At 48.8% G+C, this 13830-nt stretch overlaps 1 protein-coding gene across 7 annotated transcripts in view; it reads right to left on the bottom strand.

Annotated features, from left to right (window-relative positions):
* LOC100217093 (uncharacterized) overlaps positions 1-13830 on the bottom strand; it is a 36995-nt gene that overhangs the window by 15293 nt on the left and 7872 nt on the right. For 3 of the 7 annotated variants that reach the window (XM_035961323.1, XM_035961325.1, XM_035961324.1), the window contains 9 exons: positions 11091-11228; positions 5119-5252; positions 5009-5036; positions 4597-4628; positions 4462-4519; positions 4288-4374; positions 3742-3798; positions 2941-3042; positions 2783-2827 (listed from right to left, as the gene is read on the bottom strand). In XM_035961323.1, coding sequence (XP_035817216.1) covers positions 2783-2827; positions 2941-3042; positions 3742-3798; positions 4288-4374; positions 4462-4519; positions 4597-4628; positions 5009-5036; positions 5119-5252; positions 11091-11228 — 681 coding nt within the window. Of the gene's footprint in view, positions 1-2782; positions 2828-2940; positions 3043-3741; positions 3799-4287; positions 4375-4461; positions 4571-4596; positions 4629-5008; positions 5037-5118; positions 5253-11076; positions 11229-13830 lie in introns of those variants that run through there. The other 4 variants (XM_035961328.1, XM_035961326.1, XM_035961327.1 and 1 more) reach the window with 4 other exon arrangements.

Raw genomic sequence — 13830 nt, 5'->3', positions numbered from 1 at the left:
CACGCCACTACCTCGGCGCCCCCCGACTCGGACTCGTCGATGAGCGCGGCCCGATTCGCCGACCCCGCCGTCGTCTATCACCGCCGCGAGCCGGCCCCACCAGCCGCTCCCGACGTTCCGGCGGTTCACTCCGAGTCGTCCGTTTACCACCCGGTCGCCATCCACCGCGACCCTGGGCACGTCCACCCGATGGTGACTCGGCGCGCTGCTGGCGTTCTCCGCCCCGTCGACCGGCTAATCCTGGCAGCTGCTACGACTAGCACTCCACCCGACGCTTCCCTGGTGCCCTCCTCCGTTCGCACTGCCCTCGCCGACCCACATTGGCGCCGTGCTATGGAGGAGGAGTACGCGGCCCTCTTGGCCAACCACACCTGGGACCTGGTGCCGCGTCCACCAGGCACCAACGTGGTCACCGGCAAGTGGCTATTTCGCCACAAGCTGACCTCGGACGGCTCCCTCGACCGCTACAAGGCCCGTTGGGTCCTTCGGGGCTTCACCCAGCGCCCCGGAGTGGACTACGACGAGACCTTCAGCCCTGTCGTCAAGTTCGCCACTGTTCGCGCCGTCCTCTCCCTCGCCCTCTCCCGCGACTGGGCGATCCATCAACTCGATGTCAAGAATGCCTTCCTCCATGGCACTCTGACGGAGACTGTCTACTGCAGCCAGCCCACCGGCTTCGTCGACGCTGACCGTCCGGATCTGGTTTGCCGGCTGAACAAGTCCTTGTACGCCCTGTACGGCCTCAAGCAGGCGCCACGGGCTTGGTACAGTCGCTTCGCCTCCTACCTGGCCTCCATCGGCTTCGTCGAGGCCAAGTCGGACACGTCCCTGTTCATCTACCGGCGCGGCGACGACACCGTCTACCTCCTGCTCTACGTCGACGACATTGTGCTCACGGCATCCACCGCCGACCTTCTACACCGCACGATCGTCGCCCTTCAGCGGGAGTTCGCGATGAAGGACCTGTGGCCCCTCCACCACTTCCTCGGCATCACCGCCGAACGTCGGCCTCAGGGTCTCTTCCTCCACCAGCGCCAGTACGCCATCGACATCCTGGAGCGGGCTGGCATGTCTGACTGCAAGCCCTGCTCCACGCCTGTCGACACTCAGGCGAAGCTCTCTGAGGACGACGGGCCTCCGGTCGCCGACGCGACGTCATACCGGAGCCTCACCGGCGCGCTCCAGTACCTCACGTTCTCCAGGCCCAACATCGCTTACACCGTCCAGCAGGTGTGCCTGCATATGCACACTCCGCGGGAGCCCCATCTCACTGCGCTCAAGCGGATTCTACGCTACCTCCGCGGCTCCCTCGACTACGGCCTCCTACTCCGCCCATCCCCGACGTCGGAGCTCGTGGTCTACACCGACGCTGACTGGGCTGGCTGTCCCGACACGCGCCGGTCCACCTCCGGCTACGTCGTGTTCCTGGGCGCCAACCTCGTCTCTTGGGCCGCCAAGAGGCAGCCCGTCGTCTCTCGCTCCAGCGCTGAGGCCGAGTACCGTGTCGTGGCCAACGGTGTGGCAGAGGCCTCCTGGCTCCGCCAGCTCCTCCATGAGCTCCACAGTCCTCTTCAGCGCGCCACACTCGTCTACTGCGACAACGTCAGTGCGGTCTACCTCTCCACCAACCCCGTGCAGCATCAGCGCACGAAGCACGTGGAGATCGACCTACACTTCGTCCGCGAGCGTGTCGCTGCCGGTGACGTTCGGGTTCTCAGCGTCCCCACCACGCTGCAGTTCGCCGACATCTTCACCAAGGGACTACCGTCGAGTGTATTTTTAGACTTTCGATCCAGTCTCAACATCTGTACAGGATAGAGTTGTGACCGCGGGGGGTGTTAGACTACCCGTCTAGGATTCTAGGGTTTGAGGTGTTCCCCATGTAATTACCGTCTCACCCCTCTCTGTAATGGGCCTGGCCCAGTTACCAAGTCTATTAATACTACTCCCCATCCCTGGTTAGGGGCATGGGTTTGTATTCCAACACGACCAATTCTACCCAAGAGATTAAGATAATGGATACAGATGGACATTTCACTTGTATTCTAACATGCGGTGGACTAGGCCTAATAAAAATCGGCCGGGGAGGGAAAGACTACCCTCATAGTATTATATTAAGAAGAGACTGAAACATGGTCCCGGCCGAGAAAATCTACGAACCCTGGCCCCCCATCACTAGCGGGCTCCCCCCATCACTAGCGGGTTGTCACCGCCCACTCTGCAACGACCCAGCCGGAGGGTGGCGCGTAGAACGTAACCCGGCAGCAGTGGGACACAACGCGGGGATTTTTTTTAACCAAGCCCGAAATTCGTTCCCAAGGGAGATCGAACTCGGGACCTGGAGGTGCCACTCGGAAGCCTTAACCATTACACTAAAGGCCCTTTCGCCGGACTGGGACTGGGCCTGATAGAAGAATGTGTCGAAGTGTGTAATGTTTGTTCAGTCTTAAATCCTGAAGCAACAAGTTTCACAAATAATTATCTTATGAACTTTTTAACAGTACCCAAAAATCACACTACATGTATAGTGTGTAATGATATTTGTATCAGTGGCAGTCTGGCACAAAACAAGATAAGATATGACATAGATCTCTAGAGAGAGCGGGAGAAGACTAGATCATTACACCACCTGATAAAAAAACAAGTGTTGCTCAAGAAGTTTTGCAGTCAACCCATTTATTGTGCCCATCAGTACTTTTGTGCATATTTTTCTATCAAACATACAAATAAAGATCGCAATATTTCCGAACCAAAATGGAGCCTGACAAAGTTTTAAACTGACCAGGTCTGACATGTAATCCAGCTCTGCTGTAATAGAAGAATTTGCCTGAAAACATAAAGGATGCACAATGAGGAAAAGGATACAATAAACACATAAAACTTGTCCAGATTTTAATATTGGATTGGTGGAACTGATGGTTCTCCCTTGGAGACTGGTACCTTTCCAATCAAATCAATGTTCATATGTTGCAACTTAATTGCCAGATGCTCTGATATTCCTACTTCAAAAATCTTGTTTATATGCAGCAGAGAGCAAATACACTGAAAAAAGGGGGAAACATATATACAACAATAAGTAAATGGGGAAAAGGCAGATTTTTTTTTACGATGACACAAATGTGCATACTGAATATACAACACTTCAGTCATAGTTTATTCAAAAAAGTAAACTTGCTAGGAAGGAGAACCATGGTATAAGTCTCCCGCTTTAAGGAAGAGGCTATTAAGGACATCCATGACCATAACAAACATCATTGGCGAAAGGGGTCCTTGACAAAGAAGGATGCGAGCTCAGGCAGTGCCAAGCAAATTAGAGACCATGTTGCACCAAATGGGAAAAAATCCTAGATGTCTTAAATCTTCTAGCAAGAATTGCCAAAGACCGAGTCAAAAGTTGTGGAGATGTCCAGTTTTAAAATACTAGGAGCCTTTTTATTATGAAGGTGTTTGATGGTTTGTCGGACCATGAGATGATTGTCATGAATGCAGCACCCCTTTATAGATGCATTCTGGTTGGCTGCCACCAATGTGTCCAAATGAGGAGCCAACCTATTTGCTAAGATCTTCATCACCAACATCACAAAGCTATGGATTAAACTGATTGGGTAAATTTCTATAACAAACATGGTACAAGCACTGCACAAGCATGCAAGGCATAAAAGTACTATTGAACTAGAAGACATCTGTCTTCTATCTTTCAGGTTAAAATGTAGGCATTTCGAATCAAGATTTTTGGGGTACCTTAAGAAATGTGTTCCAATCACTGCTTGTACAGAAGGAATTTGGAGAGTTGAACTTCTACAGAAAAAACAAATATCAGGCATGAGTATTAAGAGCTCTAAACCTGAATCAACATGCTTGGAGACACTCATAAGAATAAGCACAATATCAGGTTTTAATTTTACAATCTATAAACCAAAACAATGTCTTCATTCACTATTCATTATGAGAAACAAAATGTGTACTATTTATGCTAAATTCACAATATTATAGCAAGAAAAGGGTGGGCAAAGAAAATCAGACCACGGAAAAATTTGGAAGCAAGTGTAGGGTGAAACTACCACAAGACCCAAAAAAACTCAGAAGCAGAATTTGAGGCCAATTTTTCATAAAGAGAGCATAATTAAAGCTATAAGATCAATATTCAGTTTATCTTTGAAAAGGGTCTTTCTATGACATATTGACATAGTAAAGGCCTAAAAGGGTTATGATTGTATTATAAGTTCACAACCAAAGAAGGTACAAATAACACCACATTAAAATTTGTATGTGTTGCCAGCTTACAACCTGAAGCATGCGGGGAACATCTCTGACAGACTTTAAAGTCTCACGCAATGCAGACATTACTTCTTCACAGCAAAGAAAGAATGTTATCTGCCATTTCTAGGAAAACAGTACAGAAAACTAATGGTGCCTAGTGGGCAATTGGGCATCAAGAATTGAGAAAGTGAATAAGGATACTGTGTTGAGGCGATTATTTATGGCATCAATATCAATTATAGGACGTAGGAACCATGCCCTGACACCAAAAATGGAATAGTTATACAAACTTGATTTACCATTATTGCAATCATTATTATCAGAGGTAAGAGATACCTCAAGAGGCGTCTTCCCATTGGCGTGACACACTAAATTCAAAATACAGTCAGTGCTTTTCAGAAAAGAAGTAAACAAAGAAGGGCTTGTTTGGTAATAATGTTTCTCAAAACCATGGTTTTATAATACTATACTTTGCAATTGTTATGACAATACCATAGTCTTGGCTAGCTCCCCTATTGTTTGGATACAACATTGTAAATTATGGTATTTAGACAAAAGCTAGCCATATTATGAAAACTTTGGGTTAGAGTGTAGCTTCCAATACTCCAAAATTACCATGGTATCATGGTTTTGAAAAACGCAACCAAACACCTCATAGTATAAAATACTACAGCATTCCTTTAGCCATGGTATTGCCTAGAAACTATGAAAATAATTTACTTCCAAACAAACATGAAAGAGATTTTACCTTGTTGAGCATGCCAAAAACTGAGAACCTGTGGTGCGTCAATATTATTAAAAATTGGATGCCAGCCAAAAGCTAGCACAAAAAAACTTGAATCCATGAAAAATTCTTACCCTTCTTTAGCCCTTCCAATTCCCATGTAACTAGGGTGTTTATCTACTTGAAAAATCTGTAGTGCTTCATGAGCAGTTGCATCAAGTTTAAGGAACTTGTCTCTGTGAGTATAAGTCAAGGCATTCAATGCTAGCTAAAAATAGGTAGGAGAAAGTCAACCTGTTAAAAATGTGTTCAATGCATATTTCCATAATATTATAATATATATATATATATATCCATAATTATTTATCATTTTGAGTATGTCCATATATTTATTTTAAGATACTTTAAATTCTACCGTGTGATTTTTTTGCGCAAGAGTCCATATTTTTAATATGTTATCATAACATTGTTACAGTAATATATAAAATAAGTAGTGCCATGTTATGACCGGCAGCCCAACAGCCCTAATAAAATCAGCTAGTTTGTTTAGATGGATAAGCATCAGTTAGTTTGTTTAGATGGATAAGTATCAATTAGTTTGTTTAAATGGATAAGCCTTAGTTTAGAAGGCCTAGATAGAGTTGGTTAGTTTGTTAGGGGCTGCTATCACAATCTATATATTGTACCCCTTTGGTTAAAGAAATAAGCAAGCAAGTATCTTGCCCATGCTTGCCCCCAACTGGCCAACTCATCTACGCGTCTACCGGTGTCGGTGTTTTGACCCGAGGGTCCTAACCAACTAGTACATTTGTGTTGTGTGCTCTTGTCCCGGATGGTTAATGCAAGAAGACACGCAAGGTTTATTCTAGTTCGGGCAAGAGAAGGCCCTACATCCAACGGGGGAGGGAGACTTGTATTATCTTGCACCTAAGTGCCCGTAGTAGGGGATACAAGCAAGTCGAGAGGAGTGAGTCCCAAGTCTCTAAGTATGATTGAGGCGAGTGCCAATATCAGGAGTGAGGTGAGTCGTGTGCCATGAAGTCCTACCATATAAGGCCTCGGGCTCCTCCTTTTACAGTCGCAAGGAGGCCCAGGAGTACAGTGGTGATCATGATGTTGTTGTGGTCAGAGGAGATGTGTCCAAGCCCTGTAGCGGCATGGCCGGCGGGATGGCTCCTGTCCTTGTGTCAGATCCCTGTAGCGAGATGGCCCTCGTCCTTGTGTCGTCTTTTGGTCAGAAGAAGGACGCCCGATCCCTATAGCATGTTCCTTTGACTCGGTAGAGAACCGAGGATGGGTTCGAGAGCATGGGCATGCGTCCAAGCCCTAGCCTGTACAGGGTTCGGATGAGACGTTTTCCCAAGTGTGTCGAGTCTGAGTGGTTGAAACAGTGCTTGGCATGGTCTTCTACGAGGTTCGCGGGAGAGTAGGTGGCATTCAATGCACGTGCTCCCCTGCTGGGGCAATTGGCTGAGGCTGGGCTCGAGCGAGCTGGAGATTTCTCCTAAGACCGATGTCGGGATTAGATGTTACATGTAGTCAGGGTGGTTGAAACATTGGTCGATGTGGGGGAATAGTGCCCCGTATTTGCGCCCTAACCATCGTCGTGGGTGGTAAAGGTAGATTAGACCGTAGTCGTGTCGTCCTTTGTTGACTTTGGTACCCTCGGCGGGGCAGGTGAACGTACAGACGCACGTTCTGGGATCGAAGTGGTTGGCCGAGGCAGGTAGCTCCCTGAGCGTCGCACGAGACGCCCTCGCGCGAGTCGAAAATGCACTGCTCATCTGGGGTTGGCCTCGGGCGAGCCGTGACTGCATCTCCCGCCCAAGGTTGGCCTTGGGTGAGCCATGACTGTGTCTCCCGCCCAAGGTTGGCCTCAGGTGAGTCGTGGCTGTGTCTCCCGCCCGGGGTTGGCCTCGGGAGAGTCGTGACTGCAGCTTCCGCCTAGGGTTGGCCTCGGGCGAGCCGTGAATGTCTCCCGCCCAAGGTTGGCCTCGGGCGAGGCGTGACTGCGGCACTCGCCCAGGGTTGGCCTCGCGCGAGTTGCGACTTAGGTCCCTCGGACCTTTGTAAGGTTGGGAGCGTGTTTGCTTATGACCCCTTCTTACTCAAGCGTCTAGGCACTTTAGGATTGTGATCTGGGTACCCCTAATTATGGTACCCGACAACTGGCTACGCCATCCCCTACGCGGGCACCGTCGGCCGGGCCAGCGGCTGCTACCTTCACCCCGGCAGCTAGGGATGGCAATGGACACAGATTACTCGCGTGCCCACGGGCACAAACCCTATAGGGTGCGGTTACAGTCCACTCATAACGTATGTATCATCTGACGTTCGGGAAGGATTGATCGCGTGGAGGAAGAGCTTCGTCGTGCGCTGATCGTCACGGTTGTTGGGGAGGAGGGCCATGGTTGCGCCATGGAGATTATGGATGCGCTGGCCTTGAAATTTGATCTTCAGGCAGATACGCTCCATCTCTGTCGTGCTGCGCCAAACTCCTTCCTCATCTTCTTCCCTTCGGTGGAATTGGCGGAGCGAGTTGTTGAAAATGGATAGTCGATTCTCGTGCCCCCTTTCCGTTTACATGTTAGAAGATGGTCGCATCATGCGTTTGCTTCTGGTGGAGGTGCCTTGCCCGTGCTTGTCGACATCGAACTCCAGGGGATTCCTGCTCTCTGGGAGTTGGAGACTGCAGAAGCTTTGCTTAGTGCTCACTGCTTGGTTCAGGGATTGCTCTTGGGTTCTTCAGATAACACAGATATGTTTGCTTTCAGATTGAGGGTTTGGTGCTTCTCGTCGGAATCACTGCCTGATGTTTTGTATCTCCATGCCGTTGAACCAAGGGTCAGTGTTGAAGATGGGTCTTGGTTTCCACGTTCAATGGTGTTCAAGGTTGCAGTGAAGATTCTTAGTTCTGGGGGCGTTTCGGGTGAAGACCAGTCACCCCCCTTTCTACCTGATTTTGGTGAAGATGATCGTGATCGCCGTAGGCGGAGGCCACACCTGCAAGATCCCCCAACTTCATCTGCTAGGGTCTCTGCGCTCTCTCGGCTAGGTCCGCGCATTACTTCGGCGAAGGCGGGTGGCGGACCAGTCGATGCCATTTCCCCTCTGACGGCCTCGGTGGAGAGGGTGGCACATGTGCCCCCCTGCTGGGAGTGCCCTCTACCTCGGTGGTATCTGTTCCTGGCCTGGATTTGGACCCAGTTGATGTCCATTCTCTCCCGATGACATCGGTTGAAGAGATGGAGGCTCCTGGATCTCATGTCTCCATTGATCCGGACGTGGTTCGGGATCCAGTTGATGCCCATACTCTCCCGTTGGTCTCGGTTGCAGAGGTGGAGGCTCCTGGGTCTCCAGTTTCCAATGTTCCTATTCCTTTGGCTGCTTCGGATGATGTGTTGGTGCCTGTTGATCAGCTAGGTTCTGGTGTTTTAAATGGGTCACGTGAGGGATCGACTGTTTATTTGGCGCCTTCTTCTCCCCTGAGGAATAATCTGAATCCTATTGCTGATTCTTCAGTTGCACTGCCTGTTCCTGGGAATCATGAGGTTGGGGCTCATCCTGTCAGTGTGAATGTTTTTACTCAGGTTGGGGTTTCTGTACAGTGCAATGTTTGGACAGAAGAATCTCTGAGCAGATTGTCTTCGGTTTTATTCAACCAGTTGGAACGTGCTTGGAAGGATAATCCTCCCTGCCTCAAGGTTTATACCAGGAGAAAGAAAATTAGTTTGAAGCCGGTTCAGGATGATGCGGGTGAGCTTTCATCGCCGTTGCAAGAGTTCAAGAGTGTTGTCACTAAACCGATTAATGGATTGCTGCCCCCCCCCCCCCTCGGATCACCAGTAGGAGGAAGAGGACCGTGCCAAGTAACTTCATACCCAGGCACAGCAGGAGAGTGGCTAAGTTTCCTTCAGAGTTGGGTTCTAGTTCTGCTACCCAGGTCTGCAGACATCTGGGTTTCTGTGATGAAAATGAGAATCTCTCTCAAAGATGCCAGTGGTTATGCAAAGCTCTTCGAGAATGGGCTCTCAAGTAACCATATTGTTGTTGTGGCAACGCTTTTTGGCTGGGAAGTGCCTCTAGTTGGGCAATGCTAGGCCTTTTTGATGTTTGGAGTTGGATCGCTGCTTTTTGATTTGGAATGTGAGAGGCCTTAATGACCGGGCTAAAAGAGATTCTATTAAATCAGTGGTGGTTGACCTTAGGCCTTCCATTATTTGTTTACAGGAAACCAAATTAAGTGCCATATCAGATTTTGATATTCTCTCCATCCCTGGGTCTGGTTTCAGTAACTTTGTCTCCAAACCAGCTCAGGGATCCAGGGGGGTTGTTGATTGCTTGGCGTGATGGTTCCTTTTCTTCAGTTGCGTCTGTTATAAAAAAATTATTCAATTTCAATGCAATTTCAGGATGAGTCTGGTGCTTCTTGGTGGTTCACAGGTGTGTATGGGCCTCATCAGGACAGTCTCAAGTTATCCTTCCTACAGGAATTACGGGAGATCAGGGATGTTTGTGTTGGGCCATGGTTATTGTGTGGTGATTTTAATCTGATCTTTAAGCCAAAGGATAAGGATAATACCAATATCAATAGGACTTTGATGGGTAATTTCAGGAGCCTAATTAACTCCATGGAGCTGAAGGAAATTCCTTTGATTGGTAGGAAATTTACTTGGTCGAATCAGAGATAGGAACCCACCCTAGTGAAGCTTGATCATGTTTTCTGCACTGCTAGTTGGGAGGAATTTTTTCCTGATTGTTTGTTGTATAGCAACGCCACTGAATGCTCTGATCATTGCCCTTTAACCCTCAAATTCAGAGAGGATTGTAGGGGGAAGCGCAGATTTCACTTTGAAGGTTTCTGGCCCAAACTTCCTGGATTTATGGAGGTGGTGGCTGATTCCTGGAATCAGCCAATTCTGGCGTCCTGCCCCCTTTGGTGAGGCTGTCCCAAAAGCTTAAAAGGCTCGCTAAACATTTGCAGTCGTGGGGGCATAAAGAGGTGGGTAATGTGAGAAACCAGTTGGACCTTGCTCGGGAGGTGATGCATAGGCTGGAAACAGCGCAGGACAACAGAGTTTTATCAGAAGATACACTTTGGCTGCTAAGAAAGCTGAAGCAACATTGTTTTGTTTATGCTTCTATAGAAAGAACAATTACACGTTTGAGGTCCAGAATCAAGTATCTAAAAGAGGGTGATGCAAATACTAAATTCTTCCATATGCAGGCTCGATTTAGGAAGAAAAGAAATTTCATTTCAAAACTAGAGGAAGAGGGAAGAGTGGTTGCTAATCAAAACTAGAAGGATAGAAAATTTTTTTCTGTTTGTTTTCCTGTGTTTTTTGTGCCTTGTTCTGGCATTGTACTGTGGTCCACTTCGGACCTTTCTCTCTCTCAATATAATGATGCGTTGTTCTCCTGCGCGTTCGAGAAAAAAAATAGTTTGGAACTCCTAGATAGAGTTAGTTAGTTTGTTAGGGGTTGCTATCACAGCCTATATATTATACCCCTTTGGTTAAAGAAAGAAGCAAACAGGCAAGTATCTTGCCCATGCTCCCCCCCAACTCATCTACTATTCATCGGCGTTACTGTTCACGCGTAGACAATACCGCGGCTTCTCCGCCAATAGCCCGACGGCGCCCAAGCATCGGGGTCCTAGCCCTAGACCCCAAACCTACCACTCGTATGACCTCCGTAACCCTAATCCCAACATGCCATATGCTCTATGTATACTTGCATATTTGACATACATACTGCTATAGATGGTCTAGTATGATCATATACTCCGTCTATATACACTTCGTCGGACCATATACACCATAAATCTAGAGATACACACGTGAGAGTAACTATATCCTTGAAAGTAGGAAATAAATTATGTATATAATTTTGTTGATTACAAACTAGACTGCCACTGAAAGTTGTCATGGGCAATCTGTTGGGTACGGGCGGTCGGCCAGGGCAGCAGAAGTATATAAGGTCGGATCTGATCTGGCATACTGCCATCTGGGGCCATAAGCCCAGCCCATGACAGAAGATATAATTAAATCTCAACACATCAGTGTGTTCAATTTATCTCCATCAGAGGATAAAATGAGATCTGTACCACAGAATCGATCGCAATGGATGCTCCACCTTCCATCTGCTCAATGGTGTCAAGAAGTCTCTCATTGTCTAATATTGCTAGGAGACCTCCAGCAGCACGAACTTGAACATCGCTTCCAAGATCCATCATGGAATTAAGCTGCAAGTAAACCAAAAGATATTCCCATCTCATAAGAAATGGCTAACAAGATTTGGGCGTATAAAAATGAATGATAAAAAAGATGATAAACAATCAGTGGTTATCAGAGACTGAAGTTAGAATGGAAAGAGAAAAGTGGTAGGATAATATCAGTTTAGAATGGAATGAGAAAAGCAGCAGGATAGCAGTCCTTGTTTGTTTGTTTTTTTAGGGAAATAGCAATCCTTGTTGCAGTGCTTGATAACATATTCACATATTATTGGTTCAACGATGGTGTTGCTTGGCTTGAGATCGCAGTGAACGATTGGTGGCCCAAATGGTTTCTCCACCCCCCTCCCCCCCACCATGTTCCACTTCCGGCCATCTCCAACCCCTCACCTCCCAATTCTCAACCGTAGCCAAGGCTTCTCGCTGACCTCCACTCCGGACTCGGCGACCACCCCCAACAACCTCCCTGCGTACCTCTCAAGGCGAAGGACCTTTCAGCTACCGAGCTCGACAAGGTGGGCGTTCAAAGACACAACGTTGGAGTGACGCTGATCATGACTCCTCGTCTGGTGGTTCTTCCCGGGCGCCTTGCTCCTTTAAAGATGCCCTCGTGTCTGGCTCTAGGCGCCTCCTTACCCCAATCCAGGCTCCTTCTCATACCGCGACAAGCTCAAGAGCTCCAGAGGCTGTGAAGGAGAAGGAGAAGGTCGGTGTGTCCTCGGTGGTGCAGAGTCAGCCTATGGCACTGCATCGGGACGAGTTTGGTTGGCAAGTGGTTGAGCGCAGGAAGAAGATCCAGAATGTGCACCTTCCTCGTCGAGGGTCCCTTGTGGATCTCCGAGGCAGGTGCTTCAACTGTTTCTCCTCCTCCCACCTTGCTGCAGTGTGTCGTCGTCCTACTCGATGCTTTCGATGCTTTGAGTTCGGGCATCAGGTGAGCTCTTGCCCTACGAGACATGTGGCTCGTATGAAGCGATTTGGCGGACTGAAGCACGAAAAGAAGGTAGACAGAATTCCTATCTGACAGCGTCTGACAAGGATGGAGGGGGATGCTCCTTTAAGGAACGATGGTTCGGGCTCATGGCAGAGGAAGTCGGTCTGGAAAAGGATCTCCCCACCGCAGGAGGCTAGGATGACAGAATTTGCACCTGCTGAAGGTCCTAGTGGTGGAGGCCATGAAGGCTTACGATCCACGCGGAAGCGGAACCGTTCCAAGCGCGGAAGGGGAAAGATGACGACGGATGATCACCCTCGGCAAATATCTCTGGTTCCTGTTGATGGAGCGGTAGTCCCGGCTCCATCCTTGTTGTTTGTCAACAATTCTAAGGAGATTGACTTCGCACTCAACTCCTCCTGCGTTTTGGACTTCTCGGATGATCTGGCGAGGGAGGAAATTGCTCTCCGACGTGCTCTGTTTGTCTCTATGGCCGGAACACAGCCAGAGGTCCTTGGCTCAGAAGTTGTGGAAGAAGTTGCACGCCAGTTTGATATGCAGTGAAGGACATGACGATTCATCAGACAATGCCTGAAGACTTCCTTTTGTTACTGCCTAATGAAGATGCTGCATCTAAGGTTTTCAATGATGGAAAGGCACTGCGGGGGCCTCTTTTCACTTTGTTGTTCAAGAAATGGTCGAGATTTGCTCATGCTTCTGCCTCTTCTCTGTCCAAATTAGTGGATATTGAGATTAGAGGCATCCTAGAGCATGCATGGTTTCGTTCTACGGCGGAGCATATTCTGAGAAACTCATGTTGGATAACAGAAGTACATCACAATACAGTGTGTGGGAGAGATTTTGCATCCTTTTGGGTGCGTGCATGGTGTTTAAACCCTGAAAGGTTGTGCAGAAAATTGGATTTACATATCATTGAGCCTAGGGATGCTATTCATGAGAAGAGATGCTTAACATATAAGATTGCTATCTCCTGTCGCCCGGTCGACCTCCATACGGCGACCTCTGTTACTCCTCCACCTCCACCTCCGGCGCCCTTCTGGGGATCGGATGATGATCAGGATCACAACGATCTGGATCCCCATCTTCGTCGTCACGGTGATGCTGGGGATTCGCGGCGACCTATCCAGTTTCACCTAGGCCCACGGCTCCCCTTGGGCCGTGCGCACGACGTGCATGTGTCTAGGGTGGAGGACCCCCTGCCGCTTCGCGTTTCGGGAGATGATAGAGATGACGAGACGGCTGAGGGGCACGAGGCGCTACCGCTTCGCGTTTCAGGAAAAGACGGAGACGAGGAGACAGCTGAGGGGCACGAGACGCAGTCATTGCGTTGGATGGGAAACGAGGAAGGCATGGCGGCGGACAGGCGAGAGATGCCTATTCCCGATGTTGTCGACCAGAGGTCGGTGGAGAAGCTAAAGAGTCCCTCCAATGTTCGCCCTGGTGGGCCGCGGGGCTGGATCGCTCGATGGACGCCTCAGCTGGATGTGTCTGCTGGGCCGTTGAATACCTTTGGATCTAGCTCGCCCCACCAGGCCCCTAGTGACGTGGATTTTCCTCTTGCCGAGTCGTTGGGCTCTATTAGGCCACCTTTGCCCCAACAAATCTCTTTGGCTGGGCTGCAGAAGGAAACCGTTTTGAGCTCGCCTCGTAAGTTTCTTC

Source organism: Zea mays, chromosome 8, assembly GCF_902167145.1.
Source record: "Zea mays cultivar B73 chromosome 8, Zm-B73-REFERENCE-NAM-5.0, whole genome shotgun sequence".
Classification (NCBI taxonomy): Eukaryota; Viridiplantae; Streptophyta; class Magnoliopsida; order Poales; family Poaceae; genus Zea; species Zea mays.
The sequence above is the reverse complement of the archived record's forward strand: the minus strand, read 5'-3'. Positions and strand labels throughout refer to the sequence as shown.